This window comes from Loxodonta africana, chromosome 18, assembly GCF_030014295.1.
Source record: "Loxodonta africana isolate mLoxAfr1 chromosome 18, mLoxAfr1.hap2, whole genome shotgun sequence".
Classification (NCBI taxonomy): Eukaryota; Metazoa; Chordata; class Mammalia; order Proboscidea; family Elephantidae; genus Loxodonta; species Loxodonta africana.
The window spans coordinates 75,724,362-75,738,898 of NC_087359.1; the positions used below are offsets into that span (position 1 = coordinate 75,724,362).

At 40.1% G+C, this 14,537-nt stretch overlaps 1 protein-coding gene across 4 annotated transcripts in view; it reads left to right on the forward strand.

Annotated features, from left to right (window-relative positions):
* Positions 1–14,537, forward strand: part of MAP2K4 (mitogen-activated protein kinase kinase 4) — a 178,793-nt gene that overhangs the window by 142,256 nt on the left and 22,000 nt on the right. For all 4 annotated transcript variants that reach the window (XM_064271798.1, XM_064271799.1, XM_023556480.2 and 1 more), the window contains one exon: positions 14,300–14,377. In XM_064271798.1, coding sequence (XP_064127868.1) covers positions 14,300–14,377 — 78 coding nt within the window. The remainder of the gene's footprint in view (positions 1–14,299; positions 14,378–14,537) is intronic.

A 14,537-nucleotide genomic window follows, 5' to 3' on the forward strand; every position in this document is an offset into this window, starting at 1 on the left:
ATCTCTTAAGGCTTGCTTTTTGGCCTAACGTGTGGTCCATTCTAGAGAATGTTCCATGTGTGTTGGAAAAGAAAGCATTCTTGGAGGCTTTTGGGTGGAGTTTTCTGTATATGTCTATGAGTTCAAGTTGGTTGATTGTGGCATTTAGCTCTTCTGTGTCTTTATTAAGCTTCTTTCTAGATGTTCTGTCCTTCACTGAAAGTGGTGTGTTGAAGATTCCTACTATTATTGTGGAGCTATCTGTCTCACTTTTCAATGCTATTTGAGTTTGTTTTATGTATCTTGAAGCTCTCTCATTGGGTGCATCATTATTTAATATGGTTAGATCCCCCTGGTGTATTGTCCCTTTAATCATCATATAGTGTCCTTCCTTATCCTTTGTGATAGATTTAAGTTTGAAGTCTGTTTTGTTGGAAATCAGTATAGCCACTCTTGCTCTTTTTTGGTTGTTGTTTGCTTGATATATATTTTTCCATTCTTTGAATTTTAGTTTGTGTCTCTAAGTCTAAGGCATGTCTCTTGTAGTCAGTATATAGACGGATCGTGTTTTTTTAATCTATTCTGCCACTCTCTATCTCTTTATTGGTGCTTTTAGTCCATTTACATTCAGCGTGGTTATAGATAGGTATGAGTTTAGTGCTGCCATTTTGATGCTTTTTTTGTGTGTTTTTGACAGTTTAATTTTTCCACTTATTTTTTTGTGCCGAGTCGTTTTTCTTTGTAAATTTTGTGTTCCCCATTTTCATTGTGGCTGATTTTGTTTTTGCTGAGTCTTTGTGTTTTTCTTATTTTGATGTCTAGGATTGTTAGTCTTCTTTGTGGTTACCTTTATATTTACCCCTATTTTTCTAAGTTTAAACCTAACTTATATCTCCCTATATGTCCTTGACTTCCTCCCCATATGGAAGATCTAGGCCTACTTTATGTAGTTCCTCTTTATTGATTTAATGTTGTCATCTTTTACCTAATGACATCACTGATTCCCTGTTTTGAGCATTTTTTTTTCTTTAATCTTTTATTTTTGTAATTTCCCTATCTGGGTTGATATCTGGTTGCTGTGTCCTGTGGTCTAGTGTTGGGTTGGTATGTAATATAATTGATTTTCTAGCCAGAGAATTCCCTTTCATAGTTCTTGTAGTTTTCGTTTGGTTTTTGCAAATTCCCTAAGCTTCCATTTATCTGTAAATGTCTTAATTTCTCCTTCATATTTGAGAGACAGTTTTGCTTAATTTGTGATTCTTGGCTGGCAGATTTTCCTTCTTCAGTGTGGTATATATGTCATCACATTGCCTTCTTGCCTGCAAGGTTTCTGCCCAGTAGTCCGAGCTTATTCTTGTTGATTTTCTTTGTAGGTGACTTCTCTTTTATCCCTGGCTGCTTTTAGAATTTTCTCTTTATCTTTGGTTTTGGCAAGTTTGATGATAATATGCCTTGGTGATTTTCTTTTTGGATCAATCTTGTATGGGGTTCGATGAGCATCTTGGATAGATATCCTTTCATCTTTCACAATGCCAGGGAAGTTTTCTGCCAACAGATCTTTAACTATTCTCTCTGTATTTTCTGTTATCCCTCCGTGTTCTGGAAGTCCAATCACACGTGAGTTATTCTTCTTGATAGAGTCCCACATGATTCTTAGGGTTTCTTCATGTTTTTGAATTCTTTTATCTGATTTTTCTTCAAATATATTGGTGCCAAGTGCTTTATCCACCACTTCCCCAATTCTGCCTTCCACTTGCCCAATTCTGCTCCTCTGACTTCCTATTGAGTTGTCTAATTCTGTAATTTTACTGTTAATCTTTTGGATTTCTGAATGTTGTCTCTCTATGGATTCTTGCAGCTTATTAACTTTTCCACTGTGTTCTTGAATAATCTTTTTGATTTCTTCAACTGCTTTATCAGTGTGCTCCTTGGCTTTTTCTGTAGATTGCCTTATTTCATTTCTGAGGTCATTCCTGATGTCCTGAAGCATTCTGTATATTAGTTTTTTATATTCTGCATCTGGCAATTCTAGGATTATATCTTCATTTGGGAAAGGTTTTGATTCTTTAATTTGGGGATTTGTAGAAGCAATTTTGGTCTTCTTCTTTACGCGATTTGATATTGACTGCTGTCTCTGAGCCATCTATAAGATATTGTAATGATTTATTTTATATTTGCTCACTGAGTCTTATCTTCTTCTTTTGTTTTGTTTCAGTATACCCAGGTGGGCTAATAGATTGCACTGTCTTGATTGTTGTAGCCTTTGAATCACTTATGTTCTGTTACCAGCTGGTTTGAGCTGTTACCAGATATATGAGTCTATGAGTCCTTTCAGTATTCTAGAATAGAATCAGCTTAGGTGTCCTCATAGTAGATCACCAAGTGTGTGGTGTAGGCTCTCACCTATTAATTTAGAGGTGTAGTGGTTATGGTTGTATGCACCACATGCTAGTAGCGGAAGGGGGTCACACTCCGAGGAGGGCAGGATGGTGACAACCTTCCCCCATGTGCCAATGAGGTAGGAGTGTCTCTGTTCTCTCCAGCTCTCTGGTGGGTGGGCTCTGCATCTGTACCTTAGGCATCCAATGCTTGTATCTCTAAAGATTGGTAGGCATGACTAGCCTCAGACCCCTTTAGCAGGTGGCTAGGTGGTGTGGGTGGAGCTTCAGCCCTCAGTTCCCTGCTGTGGATTAGTGAGGGCTCTGTTTAATAGGTAGAGAGGTATCAGGCCTCCAAAACTTGCCTTTCCACTGCCCAGCTAAAACAATGGCAGTCAGATCTCTATCAGAATTGCCTTTGCATTATAATAACCATCTGGTTCCCTGTGGGGATGAAAGCCAAAGACTGTGGATCTCTTAGGCTTGGCTGGTGCTGGTTCTGTATTATTATTCCAGTTTAGGGAAGTCAGGGAAGAGTTTTTCCCCCTGATTGTTAATTGCTGCTTCTCTCAGGCCAGGTGACTGGGTTAGAAAAAGAAGAAGAAGGAAAAAAAAAAAAACCTCGGCACTTCACTCCCTGGCCCAGGAAATTCCAATGATAGGAGAGAGTAGCATGGCAATATAGACAAAGTTACTTATCTTGTTTGGTGAGGACTGTTTCATCTGAGATTCCAGAGGGGCGTGTAGCCTGTGTGCACTGGCTGGGTTGAGATTGTCCCCGAAGGTTAGGGCTGCGTCCCCTGCTTTTGCCGTCTCAGGAAGCAGTGATCAGCTCCTCCGCGCTTAGTCCAAAGCCCAGCTCCAAGGTTTTCTGGCTAGGACGCTGCCCTCCAGGCTGCAAAACCATTTGCCGCTTCTCTGTGGTTTCTCGTTCTCCTGTCCGCATCGGTGTGCAGCCTACTTGCGCTGGCTGGGCCCCCTCCGAAGTTACTCCAGGGGGTTAGAGCTGCATCCTGTGCTTGCCGCATCTCAGTAAGCCGCGATCAGCCCCATCACTCTGGCACCAGGGAACCGCGAGGGCTCGGGGCTGTGGTGCAGGACACTGGCTCCGGAAGTGGTCACTGCTTCAGCACACAGCTTTTCACTCCCCTGTCACTCAGGTCAAGTCCTTAGCTCTGTGTTTGATGGTCAGGGTTCGTAGATTGTCATGTATGTAATCGATTCATTTGTTCTTTGGAGTCTTTGTTGCAAGAGGGATCGGCAGAAGCTTCTACCTAGTCAGCCGTCTTGGTCCCGCCTCTGTGTGGTGTGTTTTGAATGGAGTTATGAGAATCCTCTGTAACAGCAAAGATCAACTGACAGCTCTTCCATTCGTTGATAGAGCAGGGATCCAAAGTATATTGAAATAAAATTCTAGAAATATCTGATTTTTAAAATCCTTACTTTCTTTAAATATTAAATTTCGAGAGTATTTCCCCTCATTGCATTTTCAAATCTTCATGTCTTACTGGCTGGCATTTTATGGCATTTGCTTTCTTCTGTCCACACTTGTTATATTTAATTAGGTTTTCTAATATTTGAAAAGCATTTACCTAATAGCTAATGAAAAGTGAGCTGCTTTAGGAACTTTTGAAGTATACGGTCGTTTCAGTTCTTGAAGTTTCACACTTTAGTCATGTACTCAGTGAATAGTACCTAAAAAGTTCCTGTTACATTCTGTGTAACTCATTTGTTTCAAAGAAAGGTGTACCTGTTTCCATCACTTCTTTTTAGGTTTTTGATGTGAGAGCTCTCCCTGGAGTTGAAATTAGAGGATTTCCTCAGGCCATACAGATCAGGTGAGGCCTGGTATACCAAAAAACCAAACCAATCCTGCTGCCGTCGAGTTGATTCCGACTCATAGCGACCCTATAGGGCAGAGTAGAACTGCCCTGTAGAGTTTCCAAGGAGCGCCTGGCGGATTCGAACTGCTGACCTTTTGGTTAGCAGCTGTAGCACTTCACCACTATGCCACACAGGGTTTCCGAGACCTGGTATATGGAATGATAAATACAAGAAACTTTTTTTTTTTTTTAATTTTCAGGTTAGATTCAAGAAGAATTTTGTGGGTTTTATTTATGTCTTTTCTCCCTCTAACTAGACCTTTCTAGTTGACCTCTCTCTAAAAAATTTAAGGCCAAGTCTAGGAAAAGGGAATTTTTTTTTTCTTTCCATTTTATCCTTTTAAAAAAAGTTCTCATTTATATCCTTGTGCTGCTGTCATGCGATAGGGTGCCTGATACTCAGGAGCACACACTGTATCTGAAGCTCTGTGTATGACATCTTGCTGTGAGATTTGCTCGACTTGGAAAACCTGTGATCTCTACTACTCAGTAGAATGTTTTGCTCTAACATTAGGAGGTTAATAAGCATATTGTAGAAAGACATGGTTTTGTCTATGGTTTTGCCTTCAGAGGATAGGAACATAGCTTATCCCTTTCCAGCTCTGAAACCCTACACTCTGCTAATTTTAGTTAGTAATTTAGCTCACTTTGCTGTAATTAACCTCTACCACTTCTTGGAGGTAGTGTGCTCCCAAGATATCAGTCTATGCTTGAAAAGCGGTGTTCCTGACTGTAAGAAATGCGACCCCTCCCTTTTTGAGCCTGTTCACATTTGTATACCTTGGTGATCATGGTCTTGCTAATCAAGAGATGTAGCCCCTTTAATCTTTATTTAGCATTCTTTTAGTTTGACCTCATAAAGCAGCCCTCTACAGTTCCTTCGTTGTTGCCTGCCTGGTTTACAGCATTTTAACAAGGTTGGAGCAGGGGTAAAATAAAAGTAAATTGTACTTTTTAATAAATTCGCTTTAGCACTCCTGCCCACAAAAGTGTTGGCCTGTAAAAGAGGCTTCATTTCCTTCAGGAAACTGCACTGTTATGTACTTTCTTCAAGTGAAGATTGGTGGCCAAAGTGTTGAGATAACTCTCTGTATCTCCTACTCCTAAAGTTTCTGGTCAAAGAATTATGTTCTTTCCTTTCTCAGAGATTCTCAACCTCATCGCCGTTGACATTTTGGGTCAGATAATTCTGTGTTGTGGTAGAATGTCTTGTGTGCATTGTAGGAGGTCTAGCAGCATCCCTGACCTCTGTACCTACCAGATGCCAGGAGCAACCCCCCAGTTGTGACAACCAAAGTATCTCCAGATGTTGCCCCTAGTTGATAACCACAGATGTAGGTTATATCCAGCTGTCTCAGGTATCATTCCTTATTCTTTCCTTTCCCTACTGTTACAGATTGAATTGTGTCCCCCAGAAATGTGTTAACTTGGCTAGGCCGTGATTCCCAATATTGTGTGATTGTCTACCATTTTGTCATCTGATGTAATTTTCCGGTGTTTTGTAAATCCTACCTCTATGATGTTAATGAGGCAGAATTAGAGGCAGTTATGTTAATAAGACAGGACTCAATCTACAAGATTAGGTTGTATCTTGACTTCAGTCTTTTTTGAGATATAAAAGAGGGAAGGCAGCAGAGAGATAGGGGACCTCATCCTACTAAGAAAGCAGTGCTGGTTGCAGAGCACGTCCCTTGGACCTGCACAGAGAAGCTCCTAGACCAGGGGAAGATTGATGGCAAGGACGTTCCTCCAGAGTCAACAGAGGGAGAAAGCCTTCCCCTGGACCTGGCACCCTGAATTTGGACTTTAGCCTACTAGCCTATGAGGCGGTAAACTTCTGTTTGTTAAAACCATCCACTTGTGGTTTTTCTCTAATAGCAGCACTAGACAACTAAAACACCTACGCCCAGGCACTTACTCCTTCTCACCCACACAGAGTGCATTCTTAGGTTGATTAAGCTTTTCCTTTCTACACTCTGTGCATTGAATCGCCTTCACACCTTTATAAAAAATCTATTGACCATATATATGTGGGTCTATTTCTTAACTCTAAGAATGGTGTCCATTCTTAACACCAATCAATATCCACACTGTCTTGATTACTGTAGCTTATAGAAAGTTTTAAAATCAGATATTGTAAATCTTCCAACTCTGTTCTTTTTCAAAATTGCTTTGACTATTGTAGTGACTAACTCTAAGAGGACTTTTGCTTTCTTTTCCTACTTTACCACAAAAGAATGAGGGAATACTCCCAAAGACTCTGCCTCCAAGAACAAAGTTGCATAGATGAGTTAGAGTTACTAAAACCTTGGTACATTAATAAGACAAAGGAATAGAAAGGTTGTCCTACCTCTGCAGTGGTGGAGAGCACAGAGGTTTTCATTACAAATACATTTTCTCTTGACTGTGTACAAAGAAGGCATTGTTGGGTAGAAGTTTATTGAACTGTGGCCAATTTTAAATTTTTGGTAAATGGAGAGCTTTATGCATGTAGTGAGTTAAGAGCTTGAAACCGTTTGCTGTGGTCGTTCTATTCTTTTTCCCTGACTATAGAATGTTCTACGTTCTTTCACTTGAAAGTTTTTGCCTTTATTGTGTCTTCTTCAGGCTCTCAGGACTGTGGAGCCACTGGCAGACAATGACGATCAATTGGTAAATCCTGATGTAACAGTAACCTATTTCATTAAATTACGCGGCAGTTGATACAGCTGTCTTTCCTCCATTCTGGGAATTTTCTAAGTTAAATTCCAGCTGATGGTTTCCTTTTACCTTCTAATGTTAAAACAGACTTTTGACAGGAGGGCCTGATGTACGTGGGTTTCTTAGTCACTCCAGGGTAGAAGAAACATTCCATTCCTTCATGACTTACTGAAACACACTGGGCTAGTTTGTTAAGTAGTAAAAGTAGTCCCTGAGTTACGTTGAACCACACTTAAGCCGTCTGGGACAGCTCATGGATCATGAAGAAGGGGAAATGACAAATCAGGACATAATGGATTTTGAAGAGGAAAGAAATGTTCAAGAAAGAAATAATGAAGAAAGAGAAGGAGAGAAATTGTCAAAAATGTTTATAGTGAAAGGATTAGCTGGAGTTTTTTCTAAACTAAATCAGGAGTTTCAGTTGCTTGAAAACGTGGACCCAAATGCCGATGGCTTTGCTAAAGGCAGTAGGAAGATTCGGGAAGCAGTGAGATGTTACCGTGAAATTTATGAAGAACAAAAAGAAATGGAACCTACAGACAGCTCTCACTAATTTTCTGACTAGAAATGCTATCCCCATTCCCGGGGATAATCCGTATGATCCAGAACCTTCCACAAGTGGAGTTATTGCCACAACTGACAAAACGTCAGTGACATCCAACTCTCCTTCATTGTCGGAGTAAATTTTATGATTTTGTATATATTTTTATGTGTGTATTAAAATGTATCTGTAAGTTTATATTTAATGTTTCTGCTCTCCAAAGACAAATAAGAATTGGATTTATAAAGCTACTGATAATAAAAGGCAATAATAATGAAAACTTAAAAAAAAAGATAGCCTGCTTATGTCAGAATCGACGTATGATGGAGTCATGGGTACGGAACCGCGTTGTAAGTTGGGGACTACCTGTACATACCGTCATGCCTACAGGAATGGCTGCTTATACGGTCATATAGTCAAGAAAACTAGCTAATCCGTGAGTGGTTTTTTTCAGTCATACCAGAGCAAGTTGATTTTGTAAATGCATCTTCACCCAGTGAGTAAAAACTATATTGTCTTTTAGGAAATAAAAAAGGAGAGAATATATCCCAACTCATTTTATAAGACCAGCATTATCCTGATAGCAAAATGAGAAGTACCAAAAAAAAAAAAAAAAAAAAGAACATTATAAACCAGTATCTCTCATGAACAAAGATGCACATATCCTTAAGAAAATATTAGCAAGTTGAATCCAAAAAAACAATCATCCCAAACCCAGTAGTTGAATCCAACAGTACATAAAAAGGATGATACATCCTGACCAAATGAGATCTGCCCTAGGAATGCAAGATTGGTTTAACATTAGAAAATCAATCTTTGTGACTTATCATATATAGGCAGTTCCCAGGTTACGAATGAACTCCATTCCAGAGTCCGTCTTTAAGTCAGATTTGTACATAAGTTGGAATAGTTAGGTATGGTTTGTATCTAACATCAGTCAGTCAAACGTGTTTCTTAGTATACAGTATGTAGCCTGCCTTTCTATACAGAAAAAAACATCAAAGAAACACTTACAGATGCACTAAAACATCTTTAACATAATAATATAATAGTAATAATAGTAATGTTTTGATGCAGATTGCAAAGTAGCACCTGTTTGTTACCATGAACCATTGTATGTACTCGAATTTTTAATGTAATAAGCTTTACGGAGGTTGGTTCATTAGTAACTCGGAGACTGCCTGTATCCAAAATAAAGGACAAAAAAAAATGATCATCTCAGTAGGTGTAGAAAAGGCACTTGACTAATTTCAATATCCATTCACCATAAAAACTCTGAGCAAACAAAGAATGGAAAACCTAGCACTTCCTTCCAAATATCAGAAACAAATATCAGAAACAAAGCAAACAAAGAATGGAAAACCTAGCACTTCCTTCCAAATATCAGAAACAATATCAGCCATATCTGGTTCAGTAAACAAGGCTTGGTAGCTAAGTGAGACAGTACCGCGCTGTCATGTTTGTCACCACGCCTGGATCCATACTCGAAAGGAGATTTGGTCTGATTTTGTGTTTCAAGGGTCTTGTTTTTCTCACGATGATTTATGCTGTAGACGCTATAATGTTGTGCCAGCAGATATATATCCTTTTTTAAGAAGGCAAGATGCTTTCACTCTGATCACATGCAAAGGTACAAGAGATGGTATACAAGTGGCTTTTTCACAATTTTATATCTTGGTGAGGTGTTCATGGGCATTTTGGGGGGGGGCCATTCTGTGGCCACCTAAATTTGACCATCACTGTGCACACCGTTTTAGGTTTTATAGATGTTGTTGTTAGTGGCCCTCAGCTTGACTTCAGCTCGTGGCAACCTGACGTATAACAGGACAAAGTGTTGCCCAGTCCTGCACCGTCTTCCTGATCGTTAGTGTGTTTGAGTCCATTGTTGTGCCTATTGTATTGTATCAGCCCATCTCACTGATGTCCTTTTCATGTGTACTTTGTGTGTGAGAGAGAGTTTGTTTTGGTCTTTGCTGATGATGTATCCAAAGTAAGTGAGTCAAAGTCTTGCCATCCTTGCTTCTAAGCAGCATTCTGGTTGCATTTCTTCTAAGACTGATTTGTTTGTTCTTTTTGGCATTCCACTGTGTGTTCAGTATTCTTTGCCGACACCATAATTTGAATGCATCAGTTCTTCTGTCTTCCTTTTTCATTGTTCAACTTTCACATGCACGTGAGGCTATTGAAGAGACAATGGCTTGGATCAGGCATACTTTAGTCATCAAAGTAACATCTTTGCTTTTTAAAACTTTAGAGAGCTCTTTTGAAGCAAATTTGCCTAATGGACTGTGTTGCCTGATTTCTTAAACAGTGTATATTAGCATACTAATTATAAGTATTGAGAAGAACCACAGTAAAGAAACTTCTTTCTTAAATTCAGTAGTTTCCAGACATGTGCTAGTGAAACCTCTTGTTTTGGGCTTGCCTGTTAGTAACATGAAGAATTTGTATTCTATGGAAATCAGTATTATAAAAACAGGATTATAAGTGATGTGACTACACTGGGGTTTCATTTGGAAAAAATTAATTTTCTTAGGTACAGTTGGGCCACTCTCATAATTATTTTTACAGCTCTGCCCATCAGTTTGGTCCCAGTTCTTTATCTCTTCAATAACTGAAGTAGATACTGAGACAGTTGAAGAAGTGAATCAAAAACCGGAAAAAAAAAACCCCAAAACAAAAACCAGATCTCTTGCTGTTAAGTTGATTCTCAGTCATGGCTACCCCATGTGTTACAGAGTAGAACTGTTCCATAGGGTTTTCTTGGCTGTAATCTTTTCAGAAGAAGATCACCAGGCCTTTCTTTCATGGCATCGCTGGGTAGGCTCACACTGCCAACATTTAGGGTAGTAGTTGAGCACAAAGCATTTGTGCAACCTAAGGACCTTACCCGCTGCCATCAAGTCGATTTCAACTCATAGCAACCCTATAGGACAGAGTATAACTGCCCCATACAGTTTCCAAGGTGCGCCTCGTGGATTTGAACTGCTGACCATCTGGTTAGCAGCCATAGCACTCAACCACTATGCCGCCAAGGTTTCTGTGTGGCCCTTAGATGTATTAAAAAAAAAAAACAAAACGCCAAACCCATTGTGGTCGAGTCGATTCTGAGTCTTAGTAACCCTATAAAAGAGTGTAGAACTGCCCCATAGGGTTTCCAAGTCTATAAGTCTTTAAGGAAGCAGATTTCTACATCCTTCTCCCTCAGAGCGACTGATGGGCTCAAACTACTGCTCTTTTAGTTATCAGCTGAATGCTTAATCACTGCACCCCAAGGGTGCCTTCAAAATTTTCCCTGAAAATTTTGACTTCCCAAAAAATCAGATCAATTAAACAACTACCCATTGGAAACATTATCTGCTGTTATCTTTGGAAATGTGGATTTGAAGTTGAGTGACCAAAACTATTTCTCTGTTTAACAGTTGAATTGCTTATTTTAAATGTGATAAAACAACTGCCTGCAATAATTTAGGTATAAGTTTATAAGTATAAGTTTTCTTCCAAGAGGAGGGTTTTCTTTAACTTTGAATCCTGAAAATTCCTAACATTTATTTGCCTTGCAAAGCATATGGGAGCATTCAGGGAATGATTGAAGGTCTGATCCCCACCCCTCACCAATGCATATGGGAGCATTCAGGGAATGATTGAAGGTCCGATCCCCCCCCCCCCCCCGCCCCACCACCACCACCAATGCATATGGGAACATTCAGGGAATGATTGGAGGTCTGATCTCCTGCCGCTCCCCCACCAAGGCATATGGGAGCATTCAGGGAATGATTGAAGGTCTGATCCCCCCCCCACCAATGCATATGGGAACATTCAGGGAATGATTGAAGGTCTGATCCCCCCCCGCCACCAATGCATATGGGAGCATTCAGGGAATGATTGAAGGTCTGATTTCTACCCCCCCCCCATGCATATGGGAACATTCAGGGAATGATTGAAGGTCTGATCCCCCCCCACCCCCACCAAGGCATATGGGAGCATTCAGGGAATGATTGAAGGCCTGATTACGCCCCCCTCCACCAATGCATATGGGAGCGTTCAGGGAATGATTGAAGGTCTGATCTACCCCCCTGCCCCACACCAGTGCATATGGAAGCGTTCAGGGAATGGTTGAAGGTCTGATCCTCCCCAACCCCGCCAATGCATATGGGAGCATTCAGGGAATGACTGAAGGTCTGATCCTCCCCAACCCCGCCAAAGCATATGGGAGCATTCAGGGAATGATTGAAGGTCTGATCCCCCCCCCACCCCCGCCAATGCATATGGGAGCATTCAGGGAATGATTGAAGGTCTGATCCCCCCCCACCCCCGCCAATGCATATGGGAGCATTCAGGGAATGATTGAAGGTCTGATCCCCCCCCACCCCCACCAAGGCATATGGGAGCATTCAGGGAATGATTGAAGGTCTGATCTCCCCCCACCCCCACCAAGGCATATGGGAGCATTCAGGGAATGATTGAGGCCTGATCCCCTCCCCCCCCAGTGCATATGGGAGCGTTCAGGGAATGATTGAAGGTCTGATCTACCCCCCCCACCCCCAGCCCCACACCAGTGCATATGGGAGCGTTCAGGGAATGGTTGAAGGTCTGATCTCCACCCCTGCCAATGCATATGGGAGCGCCAATGCATATGGGAGCACCAATGCATGTGGGAGCGTTCAGGGAATGATTGAAGGTCTGATCCCCTCCTCATGCATATGGATGCACATTCCTGGAATGAAACTCACAGGCCACCTTTCTGTTGGTTTCCACAGCTTTGAGACAGGCTCCTATAGTTTATCTCCAGAGACTTGACGTTTTCACTCATTGGAAACTTTAAAATTCCATTGTATTTTTCCTATTTTTGAAAATGTTCAATAACTTTGTTTAAAAGACTATTGTTTGGTAAATTTGTTTCTTATTGAAAGAATATGTCCCTATTAAAAATAAAATTAGGATAGTAAAATGAAGAAAATAATTACCCATGAATCATTCATAAAGGGAAAAAATATTGTTTTTATGTGGGTATATATTTTATTTTATGTAAATGAAATCATATTGCATGTAGTACTTTCTCATTTGCTTTCTAGGCAATTTTGCAGATTGATATGTATTCATATGTAATGAATTTAACCATTAAAAATTACTTAACCTTCTACTATTGCATGTTTAAGGCTTTTCTAGTGTTTTGTTATACTAAATACTGTTGTAAACATTTTTTAGCTGTGTCATTGCCCAACTCTATTTCTTTAATTTTTTCTTTATAAAAGGTTCATGGTTTTAGGCTTTTTGGTACTTTTGGGAAAAGTTGTAACATTAACTTCATACTGATGGTCTTTGTGTGAGGCGTTGTTGTTAAATGCTGTTGAGTTGATTTTCGATTTCTAGTGACTGGATGTGACAGAGTAGAGCTGCCCTATAGGGTTCCCTAGGCTATAATCTTTATGGGAGCAGATTGCGAAGTCTCTTCTCCAGCAGAGCCATTGAGTGGGTTTGAACCTCTGATTTTGTTGTCAGCAGCTGACTGGGCTCCTTTATGCAAGAGTATGTTTCCCAAATAATTGCTACTAGATGTCAGTGTTAACAGTTACATCTTTGTCACATTGATAGGCTGGAACGTCACTACCTCTTGATTTAGTGGGTCTTTTGTAATACGGTTTTAAGTTCTTGATAAAGTTAAATGCTTTTTCCTGTATTTGGCAGCTGCTTTTATGCATTATCCTTTGCCCATTTTTCTACTAGAATGTTGATCTTTTCTGTTGATAGAAGTATAATGAGGATTTCAACCCATTTCCTGTTGTGTTACATGTTTTCTCTGAGGTTGTCATTTGTCTTTTTTAATTATGGCAAAGTATATAGAACAAAACATTTGCCATTTCAACCGTCTTTATGTGTACAATTCACTGGCATTAGTTACATTTACCACGTTGTGCGACCATCAACACTGTTTCCACAATTTTTCATCACCCTTCACAGAAGCTCAGTGGCCCTTCCATCCACCCCGGTAACCACTGATAATCTTCTGTCCTGTGCATTTGCCTCTTCTAGATGTTTCATATAAGTGGGATCGTATCATGGAAGTCCTTTTGCTTCTGACCTGTTTCACTCAGCACAATGTTTTCAAGATTCATCCGTGTCAGAGCATATATCATAACTGCAGTTCTCTTCATAACTGAGTAATATTCCATTGTATGTATGTACATGTAGTGTTTATCTGTTCATCTGTTAATGGACATTTGGGTTGTTTCCACCCTTTGGCTATTGAATGGTGCTGCAGTATACGTCAGTGCACAAGTATCTGTTTGTGTCTTTGCCTTTCAGGTGTTTTGTGTCTATACCTAGAACTGTAATTGCTCGTTCATATGATATTTCTGTGTTTAACTTTTTGAGGAGCCACCAAACTGTTTTCTACAACTGCTCTAGTTAAGTCAGAAGAGCCAGTAATTTTTCCTATGTTTGTCACTGATGCTACTAACCTGACCCTGTGATTATTCTTCACTTTTTTCCATTTTTTAAATTTTCTCCCTTCTCTTTCTGAATCTTTTCTGAGCTTCAGCTTTGTAAATGCTTACGAGAGCCCTTAGAAGAAAAAATTTAGAAGTATTGCTGTGTGTCCCCTTGATGAAGGTAACCAGTGAATTGGATTTGTTGTTGTTGTTTGTTTGTTATTTTTAATATAATGGTGACTTGCTGTAACTCTCATTTCATTTCTAGACATGGATTCCTCTAGGAATTTGCTGACCTTTTGGCTACCTAGTTCAGGTATTGTTTCCATTTGCCTGCTCCTTGGGGGGTAAGTACAGTAATGACTTTGACTTTTCTTTGTGTTCCAGCCTGAAAGAATAGACCCAAGTGCATCACGACAAGGATATGATGTCCGCTCTGATGTCTGGAGTTTGGGGATCACATTGGTATGTTTATATTGACTCAACCCTGTCATAGTAATGTAACAATAAGAAATTTAGAAATGAAAGAAAATTGAATCAGGCTTCCATGCCTCCTGTGTGCGGCTTCTTTTTCTCATCTGATCTTTGATTTTTTACCTATCCCCCCCGTGGTGATAATGTCATG